This window comes from Leuciscus leuciscus (genome assembly GCF_965113295.1).
Source record: "Leuciscus leuciscus genome assembly, chromosome: 19".
Lineage (NCBI taxonomy): Eukaryota > Metazoa > Chordata > Actinopteri > Cypriniformes > Leuciscidae > Leuciscus > Leuciscus leuciscus.
Window position 1 is genome coordinate 19699864 of NC_138743.1, and position 24044 is coordinate 19723907.

The window sequence follows — 24044 nt, forward strand, 5'->3', positions numbered from 1 at the left end:
TATCAATATTTTTTAATTACAAATACAAATTTTTTTTAATACATGAACATATCTTAAGTGCAAAGTTTGTGTCAGTAATGTATAATAAATACGTGTGCTAAAATGCTACACAACTAATCATTGTTAGAACTAATAACAAAAACATTTTATTCTAAACTAACTAAAACTGTAATTTAACGTCACAGTCCAAAAACAAAACAAAAACAATATCTTTATCTACTACATTCTTAATATATAAAAAAAACATACATAAATACAGCAAAAAGGCTAAACACATATTTCTGTTAGTAATTAGTAATACTAGCTAATTTTGAGTAGAATTAGTATGTAAGTGGCACTCTGTAGATTAAAAGGAAGAAGACGAAAGGCTCGAATCTAAGGTTGCTAATACTGCTGGTGTGCTCGTGGTTCTTAGGACTGGCTTTCAGTGTTTGGGTCCTCGTATATGTAACTGCCAACACCTCCGGTATTAACTCCTGAACAAAAACAGGGAGAAAACATCATGCTCGTATCATGATGAGCATAAATATATTATTTAATATATATATTAAATTGGAAAATGTACCTTTTGGCCCAAAAAGAACAGCATAACAGGGTTTATGGCAGTAGGGCTGGCCATCGTGCTGTAGTTTAAAACAGAACCCATGTACACTATTAAATAATATTGTTTTCACATTTCATTTCAGTTTAAATCTGAGCTGCAATAGGACATATACACTTCCACGCAACCCATACAGATTTTAATCTGACGAAATTAAATTTCAAATATATGCTAAAAACAAACGGCATGGTGCAGGGAAATATGTTTTTTAAATTGAAAATATATTCAAGTAAAACCTTCAAATGCTTATATATATTGCACAATATACAATTATTTAAAATGAAAATATGAAAACGGCCAAAAATATATGAGGAAATATATTTTTTAAATACAATTTTGATCAAATAAAAACATAAACACAATATAAATGAAATTCTTATAATTCTTAAATTATCATAATGTTCCTCCACTCATTATTACATATTTGGGTCTTTAGCGACCTGGATCTATATCTAACTTGGATGAATCTCAATAACAATATTTTAAGAACAATTACAAAATAATAAAACAAAGGATATTTCATTATCTTTTGGAATGTGGAAGGGTTCAATTTGAGCAGATGCTTTTTTCCTTCATACTGCATCTGGCTCAATTTCACTATCTCAACCATATTAACAAAACTATCATTTGCAATGTCTTCAAAGTCAATATTTTGATCGCTGACAGTTTCTTCACCAGATTCACCATCAAGTGACAGTGACAGTAATATTTGATTGTGTTCAGTACTTGCTCTGCAGTAAATCACTGAGTCATTTTAAGTTTTGCTGATGATACTTCCTATTCTTTTGTTTTCTGCCTGCAGTAACTATGAGTGAAATGTCACTTCATCATTGTGTATCAGACATTGCCACTGTGTACAATAAAGGTAAATTGCACTTATTCAGTCATCGGGGATTCAATTATTGTTGCGCAGAAAAAATATATACTTACACTATTACATACCTCGGGTCGCTAGCGACCCTATACACTTTTTTTTTTTACCAAAAATTATAAAAAATAGAAAACAGACTTTCTTTTATAATTGTATTTATTTTCTTTTTATTTAGATTGTTTATAATAGATTGTGGAATACTAAGAATGCTTATGTCCAACTTAAAAAAATTAATGAGGGGGAGGGTAGTGAATGACATCCCGGGTCGATAAAGACCTGAGGAATACGTTTAAAGGGATAGTTCACCCAAAAATGAAAATTAGCCCATGATTTACTCACCCTCAAGTCATCCTAGGTGTATATGACATTCTTCTTTCAGGCGAATACAATCGAAGTTATATAAAAAACTATCCCTTTAAGGGTTAAAAGCACAGCAATAAAGCTGCAGTGTGTTTCTGTCACTCACCTCCGCATGGCTGCCAGGAGCCAGAGTCTTCTTGCACCTCTCACAGCGCAGACAGGGTCTGTGCCAGTCTTTACCCAGGGAACTGACCTTTTCAGCTGAAACACACAGGAAACACAGGCCCTTCTGTAAGCATCAGTCGACCACAACAAAATGCTAATGTATGTACTGGCACTGCTGAACACACATGTCCCTGCACAAATCCATTTTTGGTGAACTTTAATGTCTGAATGTCAGCGCTTACCAAAGTATACTGTTTTGTTGCACCTTGGGCAGATGTTCGGCTCACCAGAGAACGAACTGAAACTTGCAGCTGGAGGAAATTAGGTGAATAATTATTCTTATACATAGCATTAGTTTAAATAACAAACATTTGTTTCTTATAAATGTAAGACAATACAATACGGAATTCAATGTCACCACTGATATTGTTCTAAAGAAACACAGCAGAAGTAGGTTTTCCCATGTAAATTGCTAGGTCATTATTGGGGTGTTCTTTAAACGTACAGTATGGAATTTTTCGCCACTAGGGGTCGCTAACCTATTTACAATAACAAAGGCGTAGTTTGATGACGCAACATTTGCTAAGAATTATGGATCTTGTCGTCAACGTCAAGCCGACCGATCTAATCTATGGATCTAATAATGTTTATGGATGACTGAATACATTGATGCTTTTATCATGACTGTGATATGAAGCAGTTCAGGATTGCTAAGAGACAGCTATCAGCTCCACACGAGTCCCGCATAAGGAATATGGACATTTCATTCTACCGAACTAACGTTACACGCGAGTGCAGAATTACTACTCACAGTCACAGGTCAGTTTATTAGACAAATTAAACTTGTGAGGTAACGCAGCGTTGTTTCACTTGGTCTAACATTACACTGTCACACTAAACTGCATTTGAATGTGTTGAAATGTATGTTAGTTTGTCTGTATGAGACTAGCAGTAAGCTAGATCAACATTAGAATAACATACAGATCATATTCTAACATTTCATCATGTTGAGCTATATAACATTGATTAGTTTTATGTAAATGTGCTCACCTGTTTAATAAAGTACATGTAGAAGCGGTCGAAGTCTCGGACGTGGAGCTCTCGTTTATATACTGTCTATGGGAGCTCTAGGCATCTCGAAAACACAGCGCTGATATTGATTCTCGTTTTAGTTCTCCTTTTGTATCCAAAGTCTGCTTGCCATGGTCCATAATGTTTGAACGAAACAACAACAGCGTGCCAATTGCGAACTACCGTCAGTCGCTTTGGTTATATGGTTACTTGGTTACTTTGGTTACTTTATGTAGAGGGCTCTGGTTCATAGCTCTGGTTGCCATGGCAGTACGAGCGGAAACCAGGGACAACGCGGATATGACGCCATTGACGGCGACAAAACGGAAATAAAGAAACGGGACGTTTCTCGAATTAAATTACAAATTTCTCCTGGTTTGAAAGTTGTTGGAAACAGTCGGGATAATGTAAGTACACAACTAAAAAAAATATATAACATAGATATAGTGATTTTTGCTATTTTTAAAGCAAAAAAGTTACATATTGTGGCTTTAAGGCAAGACACTACAGGCAAAAACATTTAGAGATTTTGGGCTATTTGGCTTTTCATAACATGCTGATTCAGACTAGTAAAAAAACAAAAAACAAAAAAAAACACCTTTTAAAGGGATAGTTCACCCAAAAATGAAAATTCTGTCATTAATTACTTGATTAATAAAATTATTCACCATAAAAAACCTATGAACTTAAGTTTCTGTATTATGATCTACAGTAATATATCCAGTATTTCAGACAAACCCACCCTTCACTGGACCCCTGGTAGCCTTTTTCTCTTCAGCCTTGGGTTTGGTTTCCATGGCAACAGGGGCAGCATCATCGTTGACAGGTGCTTCATAGACATATGATCCCGCCCCACCAATATTCACACCTACAGAAAGAAGACAGTTGCTTCTTTTCTGATTCTGTTACAAGGGAGGTTTTTAAACATTTCAGTCTGTAAGAATTCAACATGGGCTTTAAATTCATGTAGCATTAATCCATATCTCAAGATCGGAGATTTAAGAGATGAAACTGCTCCTGTGCAGGCTCTCTGTCTCATTAAGAAACTGTAGCATCAAAGGAGAGAGTGTCCTACTTGCTACAAGCCCCACAAATTATGAATAGTTGGATCCAAGACACTAATTAGATGTACTGTACCTTTTGGTCCATAGAGGGCAGCATAGCATGGCTTGTGGCAGTATGGTTTCCCATCATGCTGTTAACAGTGGATAAAGCACATCGCTGAGATTAATTAGGCATCCAGTTCCTGCCATCCTTGTCTGCCGTCATCAAAAATTAACACTCATGCTGTCCAAAGATTAGAGCATGAAATATTCTCAACATCGAAAGAGCAAACAACTGTACCGGCCCTTGTGAAAAAGACATACTTATTACAGAAATAATATACTTACATCCTTAAGTGCAAACTGAATGTTTTGGACACTTAATGGCATCTTATTTACAATTAAATGAATGTGTTATGTTTTTTGACCCACATAAGTAGGACTTAAGTACATCTTGCCATTTTCTCCATGGAGGCAGTGCCTCCTCAAAAAATGTTTATGAGAAAATAATCCATATTACAAAAATAAAACAACGCAAATATTTCAAAATGCGATATTAATAAGTGTATAAATCACTTCTTTTTTTTTAAAGTAACACTGTCCAACAGCTGGTAAAGTTACAGTGGGACACTGCGTGTGTCTTGCCTTCCCTGAGCCCATTGACTTTTAACAGAGCCTCTAAAGCATGTGGTGGGTTTAGTGGGGGGTAATTAAGAATGAATGGGGAAAAGTCACGTGAGAGGACGCAATGCCTCTATAACGTTATGATTGGTTATGATTAGTTATGATTGATTCACTTGATAAATCCCACCTCTTGTTTTCGTGTGTGTTCCGCGTTCACAAATAAGTCTGACTGAACAAAATTATGGTGTTAATGGGAAGGCTAATGGAAAAAGTAAGTAAACAGCTCAGCCACTGAGATATCACCGCTTCATGTCACGTAAAAAAGTTATGACTGAGGGTGTGAAAGTGGTGAAATTAAAGATACATCTTCGTGTCTGTGACAAACAGTGTTTACTGATGATCCAAAAATAAGTTGACTAGTAAAAAAGAACTGCTAAACATCAGGTCACAAATAAAATATATTGTTTAAATTGTTACTGCCATTCGTTATTTTGGAATAAATGTAAAAATACTTAAAACACTAAATTGATTAGATTTATACTTGGTTTTAATTAACAGAACATTAATTAGATTGCTAATGTAAAAAAAAAATCGTTATGTTACGTAAAGTGATATTTAACCAGTACAATGTGAATAGACATGACAACAACATGAATTAAAATTGTATATATATAAATATATATAATTTTAATTCATCTATCTATCTATCTATCTATCTATCTATCTATCTATCTATATGTGTGTGTATAAAAACGGAGGACTTACATTTACATTTTACATTTATTCATTTAGCTGACGCTTTTCATCCAAAGCGACTTACAATTGCTATATATGTCAGAGGTCGCACGCCTCTGGAGCAATTAGGGGTTAAGTGTCTTGCTCAGGGACACATTGGTGTCTCACAGTGGATTCGAACCCGGGTCTCTCACACCAAAGGCATGTGTCTTATCCACTGCGCCACTACCACCCAGGCTTTGCCTCTTCATTTCAGAACACATGCACATCAATAAACAATAAATACATAAAAGTTACAAAATATTAAAAGCACAGAAGAAAGGGACATGGATTTGGACATGGATTTGAGTTCGGCTGACACAGGGAGCTGTTCTAACAGGTAGTGGTAGGTTGTTCAGCCACTGTGAAGGCACTGGCTTGATCTGTGGGAGACAGGAGATGATGACTTCGTGATCTAAGTGATCTGGATGAGTTGTGAGTAACAATTAAGCCGGGAAGGTATTTAGGGGCTAGATTGTTGAGAGCTTTTTAAACAAATAATAGAATTTTAAAATCAATTCGGTATTGGACTTGCAGCCAGTGCAGAGAGCGTAAAATTGGTGTGACATGATCTCGTTTGCGGCTTCCAGTGAGCAGACAGGCAGACGCATTTGAGACCACTGGGAGATGAGAGATGGAGGAGAGAGGTAACCCGACATACAATGAATTACAGTAAACAAGTCGTGTTGAAATAAAGGTGTGAATAACAGTTTCAAAACTATCCCTGCTTAACATTGGCTAAACGACGAAGATGCTAAAAGCAAGTGCTAATTTATTTGTCTAATTTAAGACTACTATCTAGGTAAACTCCTAAATCTTTTTAACGTCAGATGTAAGGTACGGCGTGAGGGTGCCTATGATCAAGTTATCATCAGAATACTCTTTTGGCCCGAAATGGATAATTTGGGTTTTAACATTAAGTAGCATAACATTGTTAGTGAGCCACAATATCAGTTTGTGAAGACTTCCAATCTCTTATATGCAGAATTATAATTGTGTGTTATAGGTATGTAGAGTTGGGTGTCGTCCGCATAGCAGTGGTACGACACCCCAAATCTACTCATAACTGATCCATAATCGATCCCTGGGGTACACCACAGACGAGGAGAGTCGCCAAGGATGATTGAACATCTGTACTAACAGAAATTTCTATTAGACAGGAAAGACTGAAACCATTTGAGTACCGTACATGTGATACCAATAGAAAGTCTAAAAGCACTAAGGCCATAGTATAGCTATTGTCTTTGAAATATGGTCTTTTAAGAAATGAGGTACACTACAAGTGCAAATTTTTCAAAAGGGGGATGATATTTTCGCAGAACTAAGGCTCTTTGCACCGCTGATAACAGTGGGTCTCATTCACTAATAATTGCATGAATTATTTCTCATTCGTACGCACATGAGAATTTAGCCTAATTCACAACATGCGAGTATGCACGTGAATAAAAGTTAGCTGAAAATAAAAGATGCCCAAACAATTTCCATACAAGGGCTTTCCGCACAACCTTTCCTTTACAGCCTTTCGTCACTCTTGTCAACATGGGGCTCTCTGCAGACGTGCACAATGTCAATTGTGTCATTCTCAAAACCAGTTCAAACACAATAAACAACTTTTATACAGACCTTTCATTAGTCAGCTGCACATTATGTGTATATCTGCGTTATTCAGAGAAAACTCGCAGCTGAAGCTATAACGCAGCTTTTCCTACTCTTTCACTGTATATGATGAAATATATTTAATATGAAATTAAATTGTATTATTCATATATTTTATTATATAATTTTATATAGAAATAATATAATATAATATAATATAATTATAAATGTGTTAAAATGAAATATAACTTAACACAATTATAAGGCTGTCAGGGATTATGCTCTGTTTGTGTTTTCATTCTGTTCACATTCTGTTTGCTTTTCTGTTTCATTAGTTCATCTTATTCACCAGTCCCTCGTCAATGAACTCATCAGCCTCCTTTGTTTACCCTGAAGTATTTACCCTCATGTATTTAAGCCCCCAGTTTCAGTCTGCTCCTTGTCTTGGACTGTTTTATATTTATGTTGTTGTGATATCTGTTCCTTGAGTTTACCAGTGCCATTTGGATTTATTTATTAAAGAATTTGCTCTGATAATCTTCACGGCCGTGAGCTTCACTACAGCCATCAAACCGTGATAGAATCCAAGACCCCAAACAAGACTCAAAGATGGATCTGGCGGAGAGAAGAAGACGGGCTGAGAACCATCTCCTCTACACCATCGTGGAGGAGTTTGTGGAATATTCCCATCTGGTGAGCTATTGCGATTCTAAACACAGTGCCTGGGACTGCATGGCGATTTATTTCAATTTCTTTCTACCAGTAAATGCAATGTAGCCTAGCCTTGGTTGATTATATTAATTAGGTCATCTGGTTCTGATTTCGTGGTTGATGAAATTAGAGAGGACAATATAAAAGATCATCAAGTCCCATCCCAAAAATATTTGGGTGCTCCAGCTTACCCCAATTCTGCGACTGAACCCTCCACATCCCTCAACATCGGTATTATCCTACCCATTCCTCCAGTCTTCCCTCGAGCCCAGAAGATGGTTTCGAACAGCGCTGACCTAGCAGTGAAAGTGGCGGATCCTTCTATTATCTCCATCCGGGTGGCTCAGATGAAATCTTTCCCTCTGTCCGTTCCAGTGAGAGAAATTCCCGTGTCTGTTCCAGTAAGAGAAATTCCCACGTCCGTTCCAGTGAGAGAAATTCCCACGTCTGTTCCCATGAGTGAAATCTCAGAATTCGTTCCAGTAAGAGAGCCCGCACCAGAGGACGCTCTGCCAAGGCCCGCTCCTAAGGACATTGTGCCAGAGCCCGTGCCAGAGTCCGCTGCGCCAGAGCCCGCTCCCGAGAAAGTAGCGCCAGATCCGGCTCCAGCCCCTGAGCCCGCTCAAACCCCTGAGCCCGCTCCAGAACTATACGTCCTTGACACAGTTGTCCCTACATTTTTTGTAAATTTAGAATACATTTTAGTATGAACGTTTTTGGTGAATGATTTGTTTGTGAAAACTTTTGTGTGCAGATCTCATGCACAAATTTGTGCGTACACATGCTTAGTGAATGAGACCCAGTGTGTTATAATCAGTGAATTATCTGCATCATTATCTAAAACAGACAGCCCTGCCCACACTCCCGCTAGCCTCTGTAATTTTTGATGAGAATTTGGAAAAGGATTATCCCTGTAGTCTCCCATCTCCACTAGTTTCGCTCAGCTCCAAGTCTCCTGTGTCTCCACTGGTTCCACCCAGCTCCAAGTCTCCTGGATCTCCAGTAATCCTGCCTAGCCTCCCCTCCCACCTCCTCTACTAATGACAGCCAGTTCCTCTGCCCCGCCTCCGCTGTTTCCCTTCAGTCCCTCGGCTCCTACTCCCATCCCACTCTGCTGTGTGGATCTGCATGGGATCTTCCGGTCTCCAGCTCTGCTTTGGCAAGAGGATCACCTGGCTCTGCCTCCAGCCGCCAAGCCTGTCACTCTACCTCAGCTTGTCGACCAGTTGACTTCACCTTGGCTCCTCCCTCCATAGGCTCCACCTAGAACCGTTGTCCTTACGGCTCCACCGGGCTCCCTCATCCCTCTAGCTCTGCCTTGGTCAGTTATTACTCCGCCTGTGCCACGAACTTCTGGGCCTTCAGCTGTACTTTATCCCTCCACTCATTTGGCTCCGCCAGGCTCTGCTTTTCCTCCGGCTCCACCTTGGTCCTCAGTCCCACCGGCTCCATCTCAGTCCTCTGGCACCCTGGTTACACCTCAGATGCCTGTCACTGTGACTACGCCTTGGTCTCCTGGTCCATTGGTGAAGTCAGGTCTCATCGGCTCTGCCTGGGTCTCCACCTCTTTCGGCTCTGTCTCCATCTGTCGTCCCTCCACCTGCCAAATCTCCATCATGGCTTCTCCCTCTTCCAACTCCTTGCCGTGGGCCTTCGTCCTGGCTGTGGTCTCGGTTCCCACCTGCTCTCCTCTCCTCCCTGGCTCCTCCCACCATCATTGCTGCCTTGATTTCTCCCACCACCATCTCCTCTTGTCTCCTGCCCTTTGCCAGCCCCTCGTCCTCCTCCAGAGTCTCCGCCCTCCCTCTCTCATCAGTTTAAACTATCCTCGGCGTGAGGACGTGCCGGAAGGGGAAGCTCATATAACCGTAATGGTCTGTTTATTTCTGTTTTATTATCATGCTGTTTTGGCTTTTCCTGTTTGCCTGTCTGCCTGCCTGTGTCCCCTATTAGTTAACATAGTTCCTAATTAATTACGCACCTGTTTCTGTTCAGTTCATTAATTACCACTTCTTGTGTATTTAAGTCCTTAGTCTTCAGTTCTGTGTTCCTTGTCGTCTTTGAATAATGTGGTTATGTTACTCTGTTCTCCTGCATGTTCTCTCTTAAATACTATTATTAAAATACTGTTTATTTTGTACTCCTTTGTAATCTTCGTGCGCTCATTATAACCACCTAACGTGATACCAATAAGATAATCTGAAGTGTTTGGTTCCAAAACGCGATAAATCCATTTTGATTAATTTGAGTAAAAATGTGTTTTCTTTACCAAGAAAGTGGCAAGATGAAAACCACTATTTTCTGTTTCAAACTTTCACATAGCATCTTTAGGTTATAATAACATAAAAAATTCAAATCCAGATTTAGATTTTCAAAGATTTATCATAAAAATTTCTATTTTTTCCCCCAAAATTCAATAAATTCATGACACTTTTTTTTTCAAAATGCAGTTAATCCATTGAATCAATATAAAAGTAATTTTTCATATTGAAACTGTTGAAAATACACAACAAAGTAAGTTGATCCACATATGAGAGCCTCAGAACTCGGTCAATACTAATCTTATTTGCAGGCACTGGACTAAATATACATTCAATCAGCCATAGCTTGGAAATACCTCCTGAACTTTTTTGACAGCGATCAGCTGTAAAATGGCTTGGTCCTGCTCGGTTTTCATTGACTTTGTGTAAAACAATTGAAAGTTTTTCAAAAGATCCCCTGGGGTCAACCTGTCAGTGTGACAGAAGTTTGATGCTGTCGTGTGAGAACAAGCAACAGCAGGCATTTTTCCTACTCCCGAGTGCCTCATCTTCTTAATCTCCTCACGTAAATGATTAGATTTCGATGGCTTACGTTTCTTCCCAACCGCAGAAACCACCACAGGTTCATCAATGCCGTCAAAATAATAAAAAATTTTGTTTGTTTGTTGATCAAAAAGTACACAGTAGATAAGGAAAACTAGGATGCCGGGTGTATTCAAAGCGCGTGGAATGGTGCGCTGTGATTGGTTGAGCGGATTTATTGCATTCTGCAGAGAAGGGAGACTGGCGTTTGTCGCAGTTTGGAAAGAAAGGGAGAAAACATGGCGGATATCGCATTTTACGTAAAATAAAAAAAATTCTTTTCAATACCGTCCCTATACAATTCTGATTTTTGAGGGAACCCCCTTTTTTTTTTAAATGCCATTTATGGCGTTTTGGAACCAAACTCTTCATCTGCTTCTGCTACATAAAACTTACGAACAGACTATTTTGCTAAGCAACAGTGAGGGAGAGAGAGGAGAGGAAGAGTCCAGAACCGGCTCTCTTGTCTCTTGAACTCTTGGTTTTGTGTGATTAACAGCATTGCTAATACAAAAATCTGAATGGCTGTTTGAAAACATGTAAATACTATTTGGCTTTTCCCCCCAACAAGCAGGTTAGAAACAGAAAGTCGCACAGCACTGTTTTGTGGACCACAGCAACCGGGATGGCCTCTATATTTCTGCTTTTCTATAACAGCCACCTACTGTCAGAGAGTTCTCTTACGAGAGGTCTCTCGTACTTGCGTAAGATATCTTACGCTAGGGGAAAACCTCTTTTCCTCGAGATATTGAAGCCAAAAATTATCCTTAATTTTGCAATAATGTAAAACGCATTGCAGCAGCATGCAGACATGGGCGAGACAGCTCGCGCGCCCATTGGCTGCTCTGCGGCAACTGCACCAGCCTATCGCGCCCATTACGTCATGTCCCGCCGAAATCGGGTGGGGCCAGGGCTATAAATACGGCCCAGAGAGGCTGGTTTGGTCAGTTTTTCATCTCTTCAGCGGGCCTTCGCATCGCTGGATCCTGAGAGGAAGCCGCGCCGTCTGAGTCAAGCACCCAGCGGGATTAGTGCATCTGAAGCTGCTGGTCGACATCTCGCCTCCTTCAGTCGCCGTTTCTGCTGACGCTTTCCGGCGTACATATCCTTTTCTCTGCTACTGTGTTTTGTGTGTGTGTGTTCGCCGCCGCGACACACACTCTCATTGCACTAAAAGAGCCGGGCGTCTTTTTCAAGACGCCCCTTTCCCCCCCAACCCGCAAAGCTCGCCGGTGCGCCCGCTTGCCTTGCCTGCTTGGAGAATGATACCTTCTCTCTCCCTCTGTTCGAGCCGCGCAAAATGCGCCGTTCACAGGGGAGGCTGGAAGCGGACGGTCGGGGTTAGTTTTTTCTTTACGTACAAGAAAGCTACCCTGCCTCTGCGCCCCATTCACGCGTCAATCACCAGCGAAAGGAGAAAATAGCGTTTTAGTCCCGCCAAGGCTGGACTGACCTGAATTTTCTCACACATTTCTCAGTTCCCTGATCAGGCGACTGGAAATATAAATATTGCAGCGCCAGCAAGCAAACGCCGAAGAAAACATGTTGACGCTCTTATATGCTCGTGCATCTGAAAGTCTTTGTGTTCCCCCCTGTGGCTCAGTGGCGGAATCTTTGGTTTTTCACACGAGAGACCGGGGTTCGAATCTCGGTCTAACGGCAGATTAATTATGCCTCCAATGCTTCACTCTGTCAGTTCCCTGAAAAGGCGACTGCAGATGTGTATTTTTGCAGCCAACGAGCGCGTTGTACAACCCGCTCGCCTGCACCCAAGCACCGTTTCTATGGTTTCAGTGCGTCACTACCTCCATTCTCACACATTTCTCTGGAAATGTCAATATTGCAGTGGACGAGTCTATTGTAATACACGCACACCTGCAAACAAACGCCAGCATGTTGATGCTCTCTGTTTCTATGGCAACTTCTCGCTCGTTCAGTTCCAGTAAATGCGACTGTTCCAGTGTATTTTGCAGTAAACAAGTGGGCGCCACAGCCCGCTTGCCTGCACACAAACGCCGCTTTACGGCTACCCAGATAAATCCCATAGAGTGTATTTTCTGGTGTTCCGGCAACGGCCGATGGTGTTATGAGTATAAACAAAATGCCCACTGCCCAGTGCTCATTCCTACACAGAAACACAGCCCGTCGCACAGGGCTCGCGCACATGAAATCGACCCAGATCGATTGCGCATTAAATGTGGTAAATGTGCCCACTGCCCAGTGCCCACAAACACTACGTTCTGCATGTCTCAAGGTTTCTGTAAAACGAAACCAACATGCATTCGCTCTGCTCAGGCAGACAATGCTCTCAGTGTTGTAAATGTGCCCGCTATCCCACGCCCACGCCCACATTCACACATAGACATGACAGGTCTTACGGGACTCGCCCAGCCCTCCCCCTTTCGGTTGACCACCGCAGAGGAGTCAACCTGCCTCAAATGTCATAAGCGCGACGCTTATGTTGCAGCACACTGAAGCCCCTCTGTCGCTGAGCGACCAGAGCGCGCTTCGCATTCAACCCCTAGCCATTCGTGCAAACGCATGGGCAAGGCTACCCGGGGTTTCGAAGTGGGTGCTAGACATTATAGAAAGAGGCTATTCGCTACAGTTCGGTCGACGCCCGCAATGCAAAGCGGCGCGAATCGATACTGCGGTGAAAAAGGAAGTAGCACACCTACTTCGGGCCGAAATAGCGAAGTTACTGAGCAAAGGGGCTATAGAACCCCTATCACAAGCTCAGAGCGAAGGGGGCATGTACAGCAGATATTTTCTGGTACCCAAAAAAAAAAAAAAAAAAAAGAGACGGGGGTCTCAGACCCATTTTAGATCTAAGACGACTAAACAAAGCACTTCTGAAACGACGGTTCAGAATGCTCACGACCAAGAAAATCCTCTCGCAAATTTGCCAAGGGGACTGGTTCATGTCGATAGATCTGAAAGACGCTTATTTTCAAATACAAATAGTGTCACGTCACAGGCGATTTTTGAGATTCGCCTTCGAGGGCCAGGCATATCAGTACACAGTCCTGCCATTCGGCCTATCCCTGGCACCTCGCGTATTCACGATGTGCATGGATGCAGCGCTCGCACCCCTCAGGCTCCGAGGCATACGAGTGCTGAATTATTTGGACGATTGGCTGGTTCTAGCTCGATCACAGTCGGAGCTCATAGAACACCGGACCATATTACTCGATCACCTCGAGAATTTAGGTCTCACAGTCAATTGGGCAAAGAGTTCACTGTCTCCCAGTCAGAAAGTATCTTTTCTGGGCACAGATCTGGACTCGCTGTCTATGACAGCACAGCTGTCGCCGCAGCGCAGACTAAGTATTCAGCGCATGACAGAGATTTTTCGCCACGGCGCTTTAGTCCCGCTCAAAAAGTTTCAAAGGATGCTGGGTCTCATGGCTTCAGCATCCTCAGTGCTTAAGCTGGGTCTGCTTCGCATGCGCCCGCTGCAGTATTGGTTGAAAGCGCGCCGCGCAGAGCTTGGACCTCCGGTCTCGCGCGCCTCAAGGTCGATCAGAAATGCGTCGCAGCTCTGAAACCTTGGACAGTGACCGACTGGTACCGGTCAGGTGTAAGCCTGGGGACTTCCTCGAGTGTGAAGGTGGTGTCTACGGACGCCTCAACCTCGGGATGGGGAGCGCTGCTCGAGGGCAGACCGTTATTCGGCCAGTGGTCGGAACGGGAAAAGCTTCTGCATATAAACTGCCTGGAAATGATGGCAGTCGACAACGCGCTGAGGCGCTTTTGTCCCCAGATAAAAAGACACCACGTCTTGGTCCGTTCGGACAACATGTCAGTGGTGGCTTATATAAATCACCAAGGAGGTATCAGATCCAGAATCCTTCACAGGCTGACGGAACGCCTCCTGGTCTGGGCTCAGCACAATCTGCGCTCGCTCAGGGCAGCGCATGTGCCCGGCCATCTGAATGTGGGACCAGACAGACTGTCCAGTAGCAATCTGCCGACAGGAGAATGGTCTTTACATCCACAGACAGTCAAAATGCTATGGAGGACATTTGGCAGAGCGGAAATAGTCTCAAGAGAACGCTCATTGTCAGGAATTCTTCTCCAAGAGCAGGGATGCGCTGGCTCACGTCTGGCCCCGCTGCCCGCTCTATGCGTTTCCCCCTGTCACGCTCCTACCCCAGGTGTTAGAGCGAATCAGGGAGAGCGGATGCCCAGTGCTACTCGTCGCCCCATTTTGGACAAACCAAGTCTGGTTTCCAGTCCTGATGCAGCTGACGAGTACCGCCCCGTGGCCGATACCGGTGAGGAGGGATCTCCTCTCGCAGGCGAACGGCTCGATCTGGCATCCTCGCCCGGAGCTTTGGTCCCTACATGTGTGGGCCATCAACGGGTACCCGTTAACCTCCCAGCGGGAGTGTTAAACACGATCACGCAGGCTAGAGCTCCATCTACGAGGCGGCTCTATTCCTCAAAATGGTCTGTGTTCACTAGCTGGTGTACAGCGAGTGGCACTTCACCCTCACGCTGTGGGGTGCCGGAGGTTCTCTCCTTTTTACAAGAGCTTCTGGATAAGGGCAGAACCCCATCCACGCTCAAAGTTTATGTGGCGGCCATAGCAGCGTTCGCTGAACCACCGCTTGGCCAGTCATTAGGAAGGAACGATCTGGTCATTCGCTTCCTTAGAGGAGCTAAGAGGCTGAACCCTCCCAGACCTCCCTCAGTTCCCGTTTGGGACCTTTCCACGGTTCTGGAAGCCATGAAAGGTGCCCCATTCGAGCCAATACAGTCAATAGACCTGAAACTCTTGTCTTTCAAAACAGTGTTTCTTCTGGCTCTCGCTTCAGTGAAGCGCATAGGGGATTTGCAAGCGCTCTCAGTGAGCGCGACGTGTATGGAGTTTGGGCCGAATGACTCGAGAGTCATACTCAAACCAAAGCACGGATATGTTCCTAAATCCCTCAATACACCGTTTAGGGCACAGGTGATCTCCCTGTCGGCCCTGCCGGTATCTGAAGAGGAAGGGGACGCAGGCTTCCTTTGCCCGGTCAGGGCGTTAAGGGCCTATGTGTCTCGCTCATCTGTTTTCAGACAGACAGAGCAGCTCTTTGTTTTGTTCAGCGGACGTTCTAAGGGACTAGCTGCGTCAAAACAGAGTCTATCCAGATGGATAGTTGATGCTATAGCGCTAGCTTACACATCCAGGGGCCTGCAATGCCCGATAGGTGTCAAAGCGCACTCCACAAGAGGCATGGCCTCGTCGTGGGCTTGGTCCAGTGGGATTGCCTTGCAAGATATCTGTATGGCGGCAGGCTGGGCCTCCCCGTCTACATTTATACGGTTTTATAACCTCGAGGTTCCCGCTTTGCAAGCTAGGTTGCTCTCGGTTTAATTTTTCAGTATTGCCCGCCCGATGCTATTGGCTCGGGATGCTGAAACTGCTAGAGCGTCGATCACGGATCGTCTGTATTCTTCTGTGGGCAGTGCGTAAGTCCCCCATATTTACCAGTCCAGGCCGAGTTCGCCCTGGCTGTGTGGAACACTTGATATAACATGCTCTTATCAGAGCTCCATATTACAGGAATGATGCTATTCTAGCCCCTCTTCCCGGATTCTCTGTGAGTCCCTTGTGATTAGGCACTGTATGAGCCCCGGGCACCTGCCCTTGGGACTTTAGTGTTATGTCTCAAGCACGCACAGCGTTTTACATTGTGTTCCCCTAGCGTAAGATATCTTACGCAAGTACGAGAGACCTCTCGTAAGAGAACGTACTCGGTTACTAATGTAACCTCGGTTCTCTCTAGAAGAGGGAACGAGTACTTGCGTATCTTGCCGTGCATGCGTCATGTTCTGATTCGCTTCAGCGATGAAAAACTGACCAAACCAGCCTCTCTGGGCCGTATTTATAGCCCTGGCCCCACCCGATTTCGGCGGGACATGACGTAATGGGCGCGATAGGCTGGTGCAGTTGCCGCAGAGCAGCCAATGGGCGCGCGAGCTGTCTCGCCCATGTCTGCATGCTGCTGCAATGCGTTTTACATTATTGCAAAATTAAGGATAATTTTTGGCTTCAATATCTCGAGGAAAAGAGGTTTGCCCCTAGCGTAAGATATCTTACGCAAGTACTCGTTCCCTCTTCTAGAGAGAACCGAGGTTACATTAGTAACCGAGTACGTTTTCATGTTTTTTGCATTTTTGTTATTGTGTTGATATTTGGAACAGCACTCTTGCTCATGTCATATTACTTAATTGTATACATTTTCAGACTGTAAACCAATATTCATATACAGGAAGGAAAAGGGGGGATGGGTTTATTTTTTAATGGGTTTTTATCTTCTTCAGCACTTTCTTTTTCTCAGTTTTTAGCTGCCTTACTCTCACCTCTGCATGTCCTCCTGGATTCAGGGTCTTGTTACAGCGTTCACACTTCAGACAGAATTTGTGCCAGTCTTTCCCCAGAGATGTCACTTTCTCCGCTACAAAACACAAAAAGATTTATCCCCTTTACAGATCATCATTCGTTTGAAGATGTACATTTAAATGATGGTTTAAGAGGCTCTTTGGATAAAAGTGTTAACTCTCTCCACTGAAGCAACTATATTCATTATAACAATTGAGCTGAAATTATTTTGTAGAGACTCTTACAGTAATGGTGACTGCAAAGATAAAAGCGTCTATGAAATGGTGGTTTGAGTCTTGTTTGAGACTGTGTCTCATTAGAAAAACAAAAAAAGGATATGAACCACATACAGATTTATTTAGATAACACACAGTTAGTTATGTTGCACGTATTAAAGTCACCATGAAATCAAAATTGACAATTCTTATTTTTTTAATGGAATATTGCAGTGTTTATTATAAAAAAATTATTTGTGCACATATTTTTTTTTTTACATTTCATGTGCACTTGTACTCTTTCATAGAAGTACCTTCCCCTCCTTCTTGCAGTGACATCTCTTCTCTTCTCTGATGTTTACCGGCGCGAGGGCGGGACAACCTGTCACTCGCATGAGGTTGACCAATAGCAAACCAAAACTGTCCAATCAATTCCCAATGCATAAAATCATATCCCGAACTTTTTTTGTCTTGTTCGTGAATCCGTTTCACTCGAATATACGTCACAACATGGAAGAAAAGACTATCGCAGTTTCTTTTTCATGCCGACTTTAATGCGTGTAAGTGAGTCCAATAAGAAATATTATGAATATGCCTAATGTCCATCTGTTTACTGTCTCATAGATTACATCAGGGATATGTGGATGAGTGAAGGTCTTATCAAACCTGACCCCTTCATATCGAGGCCAGTATATTCCAGGCACATGCCTGAGGGAGCACAGAACACCCTCATGAGCCGTTCTTCACAGAGCAGACATCACATCACGTCAGTGTGAGTCAAGACTGAAGAACAGCACAATAACATTTTAGGTCAAACTTTGTGAAATCTATTCAGGGATGTTTGGGGAAGTATGTTTATTTTTATGTGTTCTATTACAGGATGTTGCCTCAGGGTAACAAATCCATTTTCTTCACTTTGCAAGCAGGAGATGCATATAACACAATAAAACAGCTAATAAAGAAGGGACGACTTTGGATAAACCAATAAAAAGGGTTTCTTTTCTTACACTATATTCGAGTGAATAATTGTCTTTAAAAAAAAAATTAATAATAATCTGGCATGGTACACCATGTGAAAGGCACATTTTCAACGTTGATAATAATAAGAAATGTTTCTTGAGCATCAAGTCAGCATATCAGAATGATTTCTGAAGGATCATGCGACACTAAAGACTGGAGCAATGATGCTGAAAATTCAGCTTTGCCAACAGGAATAATGACATTTTAAAACATATTAAATTGGAAAACAGTTATTTTACATACTGTTTTGACACCTCTGCTGTTTTTACTGTATTTTTTGATCAATCAAATGCAGGTTTGGTGAGCACAAGACCCTAAATGTGTAATGCGTACAGTATATAATTAAATGCATCAAATTGAATGGAATGCAGTGGATATGGACACAGTCAATATAGAGAGTATACATATCAAAATTTTAAGTGAAATTTAGATTAAATTATATTATTAAAAACTTCTACTTTCTGGCATGTAGCAGTTTGGCATCTTCCATTGCCATGTAGTGTTGTTTCTAGGCAACTAGCTAAAATGGAAATATATTTATTTATTATAATATATTATTAATTTAATATTGTTGTTTTTTTAATAACATTGTTTTTCAGCATTTATTTTTGCCTTTTGATCTCCATTTCATGCTAAATGCATGCAATTTCACTTTCTGTCTTCAATCGTATCTGCAAGAAATGAGCAGGTTGAAAAACTCAATGTTTTTGTGGTGCAGACAAATGTGCAGAGAATTGAACAGACAGTAGTCCTTGTCTCTAAATTTGCTGTTCTGCTTAATGGTTGCATGATGTCCACTTAACCTGAGTATCAAATTAGCTATTTCCACAGTGAGGGTATGCATGGCAAATTTCAGTCTGACAGAATAGTTGCAGAGGTCACAAACACTTTAGAAACAAAACTGAAAAAGAGTTTTAGATCTAATAATCTAAATAATCGAATAACTTAAAAGTCGTCATGAAACAAGACACGATTGTATTTTCTTTCCTATTGTCAGGCACGGATTAACGCACGGGCCTACTGGGCACTTGCCCAGGGCACTGGGCCAGCAGGGGGCCCTGTAAAATGTATATTCTTTTCAAATAATAATAATTATTTATTTATTTTTTCAGTAAAATTGTGTTGAATATTGTGATTATTTTTTGCAGTTGCAAAGGATTAACTGGTAAATAAATCAAATAAATAATTTTTATGTATTGCTGCGCTGTTGAGAGGGACATCTAGAGGCGTGTGAAAATCATTGCATAATATAAAGTCACGCGTAGAAGACAGTTACTCGAAAAACAAAACAAAAATGAGTTTAAAACTGCAACCGAGTGGATCAATGAAAAGAAAGGGGAAAAAAAAGGAAAAAGAAGCAAGAGACGCTCAAAGCTACCAACAATCTCCAGCTTTTTTAAAAGTCGCGACGATAACGATAACCGACCTTCTCATCTGAGCTGCTTTAGCACTCTCAAACACCTGACCAAGTGACCAATCAAATCACAGTAGATGGGCTTTATGTTCACAGAAGCGCGAGCCGAGCACGAATTCCAGCGCCGTCGACAAATGTAGTGAAGGGGGGCCTTTGAGACATCTGTGCCCAGGGCATATCATCGCCATAATCCGTCCCTGCCTATTGTGACGTATATTCGAGTGAAACGAGTGAAATCGAACAAGAAAAAAAAAGATCGTGACTTGATCTTGACAAATAGGACAAGATTGGATCATTGGATGATTGTGGTTTGCTATTGGACGATCTCATGTGAGTGACATCAGGTTGCCCCGCCCTCACGTCAGTAAACACATCATCAGATAAGAGAAGAGGGAGGGGATGTTATTTTGATTAAATATTACGAGAGTACATGAAAAAATAAAAAATAGGATAATTTATGTGATAATCATGTGCATGGATAAATAATTTATAAATAAATACTGCATGAAAAACAAGAATTGTCAATTTTGATTTCATGGTGTCTTTAAAGGGTTAGTTCACCCTAAATGAAAATGTTGTCATTAATTACTTACCCTCATGTTGTTCCAAACCTGTGAATATTTTTAGCTTTCTGACTCCCCTATAGACAGCAACGTCATAACCACTTTCAAGGCCCATAAAGGAAGTAAAGACATCGTTAAAATAGTCCATGTGACTACAGTGGTTCAACTTCAGCGTCAGAGTCTGACAGGGAAGAGAAGAAATTGTTGAATAAAGTCGTTTTCTTTTTTTTGCACACAAAAAGTATTCTTGTCGCTTCATAACATTAAGGTTGAACCACTTTAGTCACATGGACTATTTTAACAATGTCTTTATTACATTTCTGGGACTTGAAAGTGGTTATGACGTTGTTGTCTATGGAGGGACAGAAAGCTCTCGGATTTCGTCAAAAAGATCTTCATTTTGTGTTTCAAAGATGAACGAAGGTCTCACAGGGTTATTAATGAGATACATTTATTTTTTTGGGTGAACTAACTCTTAAGGAAAAAATACTGTTTACTAAATACTGATTGAAGAGAAAAAGTCCTGCACACATCAGAGGATAAAGAAGTGGTTCGCTTCAGCAATAGCCTTATGGCATAACTGCTCAATTATGTGGGCAAAAAGGGTGTTCCTCCACTGAAAGCCATTTAAAAGTAGCCGTGTGCCAGGTTGAGTACTTAAAGACTTTATGTGGTATTCAATTTAATAGGAATGCTTTTTCCAGGTCACACTACTCAGCTGTTCAAGTCTCATGAGAGCTAGTAGCAGCCAGAGACAAAGTAGATTCTCACTTGTTAATTATTAGGCTATAGTTCTCAGTGGGATGGAGTCAGCTCAGACTCAGCATGATATTAGCACGGACAATTTTTTTTTTTTCAATATGTCATTTTGGTGATCAAAGATGAGTTTTAAGGGATACAATTGACTACAGGGGGACTTTAAGATGCGTTTTGGTCGATCAGATCTCAACTAGACGAGGGAGACACATTCCCGTTTACACCTGGTGTTTTAATCCGTCTCTTTTGTCCACTTTCAACCACTTCTGTCCTGATTTCTTTGAGGGGAGGGTCTATGGGCGGGTAAATGTATGTTTTTTTTTTTCCAGATCTTTCAATCTAATGGACTAAATAAGGTTGCACAATTTACATATGAACACGAAGCAGAAAAACAAAAGAAGAGCAGCAGTTTTAGTTTCTGCTCTGACAGCCGCTAAGACCACGCCGAACGCTGTGAGTGTGTGTTAGAAATCAGGAATGGTGAGAGAACATTGTGCTTGGTACGTTTTTCGTCTTCCAACCAAACCGAAAAAGTTTAAGTCCCGTCTGGCTAGTACGCTTCCCGTAATGTTTACACATTATCTCAGAAGGCAGAGAGTAGATGGTCTTTTGTGGCTGCTTGAACGCATTTGACCACACGAGTGTCTACACTATGAAAGCAATCCGGTCGAATGTGGACGAAAGAGGACAAAAGAGATGGATTAAAACACCAGGTGTAAACAGGTTTGTGTCTCCCTCGTCTACACTGAAAAAAAATTATTCTTGAATTTAATTTAAAAAAAATATGGTAATTGGTTGCACACAATTTATTTTAGCTACATTTAAACAAATGTATTAAGTTGAACTTAATCAATTTTAGTTCAACTTAATGCATTTGTTTAAATGTAGCTAAAATCAATTGTGTGCAACCACTTACCATAAAAAAAAAATGGATTAAATTCAACGAAATTTTTTTTTCAGTGTACTTGTGATCCGATCGACCAAAACGCATCTTAATACCAAGTTGAGCGTCATGGTGTGTTGCTCAAAACTAATGCTGTTCATTTATAGTGAGAGTATGTTTTAGTATAAAAATGAAACCTTGTAGGGAGTTTTACAAAAAATTATTCTAGCCAACAGCTGTTAATGATAAATAATAAATTAATTTAATGACTAATTACACATAGGCACAAATGCCAAATGACACCTGCAGTTTAAAAGAAATGTCCATCTATTCAACCAGAGAAGATAAAGAGGAAGAAAAAAAGAAGAGCACTGTTTAACATGGTCCAATAAATCAAAATGTGGCACACACTACATTCACAGGAGGCTTTTTGAGAATGAAAGGAAAGTAAAGGCCTATAAATAATGTATAGACTGGACAGAAGAGTGTAGAAAGTGTTAACCGCATTAAATGGGTCAAACCAGATTAAAACTGAATGTTCAATCTGGTTATGCACTTCAATTTGTGGTGGTGTTGTATTGGCTGATGATAATTATTTCACTCATATCTGATCACATTTAAAAATGAAAAGGTATTCAGCCTAGTACATAACGAATATGAATCTGAGTTTTACATTGAAAATCCACCTGATTATTATATTTACCTATTGTTTAGTCACTCGTTTTAACTAAATAATATAAACTATGGGATTCTGAGCTCTAAGAGTCATGTAGCCTAATACACAGTTATATACTTTCATTCATCCCGATTTTGCATTTCATGCGTCATGCATTATTAAATCAGTAATAACCAAAAGCTCTCTCTCTCTCGTTCATATTGGTGATTTCCATGGTATTTATTTCACTGCACCACTTCGATATTCATTGTATCTCAAATCTCAGCAGATCAAATAGTTTTGTTAGCTGCAGCGTCTGTAATCAGGTGTACAAATCTTAATCATAAAACGTAATTAATTTAGTAAGAATATCGTGCACTCGTGATTAGACAGTTAATTATCAAGCCCACACTGTGTGGTTTGTAGACGTTAGTTATAAACGCATACCACGATAAATGAGAATGGAAGTAGGCTAAATTCACACTACATCATGACATCTACGTTGCAGACAGCGTGTGCATTGTTTAATTCATGGGATTTTGAAAAGGAAGCAAAATTGGCGACTTACCAAAATAAACAGTTTTGTCACATTTGGGACATTTTGATGCCATGTTCCTTGCAGAGCTAGGGTTTCCTTTTGATATGAGCAAGTTCTCTTTAATTTAGATCTGACACAGTAAATGCGACTCTTCGTTCTTAGCGATGCTTGAAGCGCGAGCGCATCCTCTATTTCAACATTGCCAGGGCGAGCGCGGATCCTCCCTCGATGACGTCAGGGGGCTAGTGAATGTGCTCACCCTTCATTTTATTAAACTACTGATGTCTGCTCTTTCCCCCTCTGTCTGAAGAGCTATACAGCACAGACATAATGGAAATTATATAAAATATTATATAATGTAAATATTAATTTACAAATATTAATATTTAAAACAAAACTGGATGAATACCTTTTCATTTTTTTTTTATGTGAACAGCCTTGAGTGAAAAGGCTATTGATCAACCAATACAACACCACCACAAATTTAAACTGTAAGTAAATACAGACTATCTCGTTTAAGATGTTTACAATTTTGAAATTGAGGTCTCATGCAGCTATGACTGAGACGTACTAAATTATTTAATATTTCTACTGAATAATTAAATGTAATTTAAACCCTTTTTCTTTGTCAATGTTCTTAAATCAATGTGCTGATTCCAAATCCAATAGCAGGTAACGGCTGCTTATCCTTTATTATATGGTGAGGTGTATTATTTTATGTATCAGTAATATATTTTAGACTTTTGCCTTACATTTTGTCATCTTGAATATATATTTTTTAATTTCCAAATAGTAATATAGGGGTAGCAGGACACACTCTTATAAATAAAGGTTCCAAAAGAAGCATTTTGGGTTCCCCAAAAAACATTTCAGAGAACAGTTCTTAAAGTCCCCCTGCATTCAATAATTGCATCCCTTAAAACTCATCTTTTATAATCAAAATTACATATTTAAAAAAACTATAATTTCGTTCCCTATCCCCTAGTGCACTATTTGCCATTCACCATGAGAACAAGTGACCAATTTTA

General features: G+C 40.9%; 1 protein-coding gene across 1 annotated transcript; it reads right to left on the reverse strand.

The window, feature by feature from the left end:
* crip2l (cysteine-rich protein 2-like) lies at positions 1–23257 on the reverse strand. Its single transcript, XM_082146738.1, has 8 exons — positions 23047–23257; positions 16954–17048; positions 4146–4203; positions 3751–3876; positions 2180–2248; positions 1939–2033; positions 566–623; positions 1–476 (listed from the first exon to the last, which is right to left on the reverse strand). Exons 1-8 carry the CDS (start codon positions 23087–23089, stop codon positions 412–414), a joined length of 609 nt encoding a protein of 202 aa, XP_082002864.1. The 5' UTR covers positions 23090–23257; the 3' UTR covers positions 1–411.
* Between the last annotated feature and the right edge of the window lie 787 nt (positions 23258–24044).

What these genes read in the sequence shown, in the direction of transcription:
- crip2l (XM_082146738.1), bottom strand. Translation starts at nt 23,089, where the DNA reads ATGGCATCAAAATGTCCCAAATGTGACAAAACTGTTTATTTTG. An exon ending in ATCCAGGAGGACATGCAGAG is followed by an intron (nt 4,204 to 16,953) that starts GTGAGAGTAAGG and finishes CACTGTTAACAG; the next exon opens with CATGATGGGAAACCATACTG. An exon ending in CAACAAAACAGTATACTTTG is followed by an intron (nt 2,034 to 2,179) that starts GTAAGCGCTGAC and finishes TGTGTGTTTCAG; the next exon opens with CTGAAAAGGTCAGTTCCCTG.